This window comes from Acyrthosiphon pisum, chromosome A2, assembly GCF_005508785.2.
Source record: "Acyrthosiphon pisum isolate AL4f chromosome A2, pea_aphid_22Mar2018_4r6ur, whole genome shotgun sequence".
NCBI lineage: Eukaryota > Metazoa > Arthropoda > Insecta > Hemiptera > Aphididae > Acyrthosiphon > Acyrthosiphon pisum.
Genome location: NC_042495.1, coordinates 102,840,468 through 102,843,660, shown reverse-complemented (window position 1 = coordinate 102,843,660; position 3,193 = coordinate 102,840,468). Strand labels below are relative to the sequence as shown.

The following is a 3,193-nucleotide window of genomic DNA, read 5'->3' as shown; positions in this document are numbered from 1 at the left end:
ATAAATAATAAGATATAGAGACAGGTGACTAGAGTTAATATTATGTGAAATTGTTAAAATCATTGATTATATAGTACTATACCTATACTATCCATAATAATTAATCAATGGTAATATGTAGGTACCTAGAGGCTAGAGCTAAACAAAGACTGCACAGAAAATAGCGTATAATTTTCGAGGTTATCGACTTGCGAATAAATAATAAATATTTCAGTAACCATCCACGATCGTTTATTGCATTTAATGTATAATATATTATAATTAGGTGTATGCATTTATATACTTGTTCACTATTGTACCTATAATATATAACTAAAATTACAAATTACTGACAAGAAACATTTTAAAAAAAATTTAAGATGTGTGGAACAACTTTTGAAGCGTCATTTAAATGTACATGATGAGACCCTTCAACTTCTACGTAATTAAAATCGCTTGTAGATTGTTTTATCGTTTCTAATATACTTTGAAAAAGTGACCAATTATCACGCACCCTACCCGGAACTGCTTTGATCATTAAGTAACGACAACGAATCTGTTTTGCAAATTCGTTTGTAATGTCAAATGATGGTAAAGCAAACCTGTTGACCTGTAAAAAAAATAAAATAAAAATCATCTACCTAGTTACTTGTGCAAAATGCAAATAATTATTTAAATACGTACATATAAATTAACGGTAGGTTAACTTCATAAACACAATATATTATATACAAAAATAATATTATAATAAAGATACCTATAAACATATTATTTGTATACTTACTCTAATATACCTAAATGGCTAAATATAGATTAAATCATTATAAATTAAACGTTGTGATTATGTGTGTAATTCAGAAGTAACAAATAATATTTCAATTCTAGATTGTGCACGATAAATATATAAAGCAATTATCTAGAACAATACTGCATGGTCAAGGTCTTGAGGCCAATAGGCGATTATAAATATTTAATTAATATTACGTGATATGTTGGGATTAACGGCATAGTATAATTTGTTGATTCATTGTCTACAAGTCATAGGTAGTAGCCAGTAGTTATACTATATACTATAGTATGTATACTATTTTTTTTATAGAATAGAACACGGTATCAAATGAATTTGCATTTATTTTTTTTTCTGAAACGATGCTTGAAAAAAAGCCACAAAAAATATGCGTTAAAAGCAGCACACCCAATGCAAATTTAATGACGTTTTTGATTTACAAAATCTTTCAAGAAATGTGAAAAAAAATGTAGTTTAAAAATAGATTAAAAAACTATTCTTGTATTATCTATAGTATGTATGATGTACCAATTCTTCACGGAATTTTCTTTTTTTTCAAGAGTGACCATGAAACTGGTTTTACGATAGTGCGGGGTATTGAGTCGATATTATCCACTAACCTGCAGTATAACGATCGTACTTACGCATCGTTTTCAAATTGTATTACCCGTGAGCTACACCCTCGTTAACACACATTAATTACATACTATTTTGTTAATAAGCAAAAATCATATAACATACAATACATAGGTATTGATATTTTAAAATTTAAATACACACAAAAACGAATAATTTGTATATTATTAAATACTTTTAGGGGAAGGTGGGGCAGTACCGTATGGTTAAGCTTCCATGGCTTATAAATCATGTAATTTTTAACATAATACAATTTTTTTAAACTGATATATATAGAAAAACTTACTACAACTTTTATTTAAAAATGTGTGTAATTTGTGTTTAATTTTTTTTTGGAAAAATACGAATTTACCAAAAACATGGGGTATTACCGTATGGACTCTGGGGCATTACAGGACATGGCTTATAATATATCATATAATTTTTGAAGAAATTAAATTTTTTAAACTGATATACATTGAAAAATTAAAGTCTATAACTTTTATTTGAAACTTTTTTACGTTTTGGTTTTATTAAACGTGTTTAAATTGTGTTTTACTTTTTTTTTTTAAATACGAATTTACCCACACCTGGGGTAAAACCGTATGTATTCCTGTGGTATAATTATACGATTTTGCCCCAACACGACTATTAAAATAAATCGAGCTTTATAAGAAACTTTAAGTAGATAAATTAATGTAGGTATCCAAACTAGAAATGCAAATTACATTTAATAAGGTATTGAATAATAATAAAAACATATTTGTACAATTTTTTTTAATACAATTTTTTATTTGTTAAATATTTTAAAATATTTTAGTAAATGATTAAAAACACTTAAAATAATTTTTTTCCAATTTGTGATATAAAAATGCGCATTATCATATTCAATAAATAAACAAGCAAAATCAAAGCTTCAAATCAGTGTGTTCAGTTTTCCTATATGATAACAATTATTGATAAATTCCTGATTATACAGTTTTGCCCCACATACAGTAATAGCTTTCCCCTATCTATGTAGAAATAATAGGTTGTAAAATAATAATTCACTAAAAAATATACTTTTAAGTTTTAACTATCATTTACACTAGTTACAGGCGAAATATTAAAATTAAAACAAGTTTCTTTTTTCAGTTCAATTTAGAAAGATTGGGATGTAATTTTCATTTATACTTCTCTGCTGTTACATCAGTAAGTTGTCATGTCGTTAATTTGTTATGGATATGTTATATATTATGAATGCAATGATAAATCATTACATATATAAAGAACTAAACCAAAATTGGTTTTGCGTAAAAATACCACTTTTTTTGGTTTTTCCTGACGCTTTCTAAATCTATTTGGAATTTTCAATTTTGACCTGATGTCGAAAATTATATTATAGTATTTTTTCTACTCCAAATGTTGATGACAGACAGAACAAATAGTCAGAATCTAAAATATTAAAACATTTTCGTGTCTGTTTCGTGGTTATTCAATTAGTTGGTCTGATATGGTCCCCACATTCGTACAACAAACTCAGAATTCCAGTCTATCGCTTCCACTTAATTTTAACACACTATATGAACCTAAATTATACCTATAATATTTAAAATTTCAAACATACTACTCAAACTTATTTCGACAATGGGATCATTGATCCAGGTTTAGGTGCGAATCAGCATTAATTTCCCACACTAACTGAATTCAACTTTTCCTAGACCATCTCCGTACATGACCAAATTCACTTTCTATGTATTAATTATTTAAGGGGATTAGAGGCGGTGATTTTCTGTCATTGTCTAACACACGCGCAACAAAAGAAATATACAC

General features: G+C 27.0%; 1 protein-coding gene and 1 long non-coding RNA gene across 7 annotated transcripts in view; one reads left to right on the top strand and one right to left on the bottom strand.

Moving 5' to 3' along the window:
* Window positions 1-208: 208 nt before the first annotated feature.
* LOC100168429 (probable serine hydrolase) overlaps window positions 209-3,193 on the bottom strand; it is a 16,981-nt gene continuing 13,996 nt past the window's right edge. For all 6 annotated transcript variants that reach the window (XM_016805050.2, XM_029489297.1, XM_008185665.2 and 3 more), the window contains one exon: window positions 209-589. Coding sequence is in view for 1 of the 6 variants with exons in the window: in XM_029489297.1 (XP_029345157.1) it covers window positions 344-589 (246 nt within the window). In the remaining 5 variants the exon portion in view is untranslated. The remainder of the gene's footprint in view (window positions 590-3,193) is intronic.
* The window catches only part of LOC115034054, a 2,819-nt gene continuing 1,830 nt past the window's right edge, over window positions 2,205-3,193 (top strand). The window contains exon 1 of the long non-coding RNA XR_003839433.1: window positions 2,205-2,572. This is a non-coding gene — a long non-coding RNA (uncharacterized LOC115034054). The remainder of the gene's footprint in view (window positions 2,573-3,193) is intronic.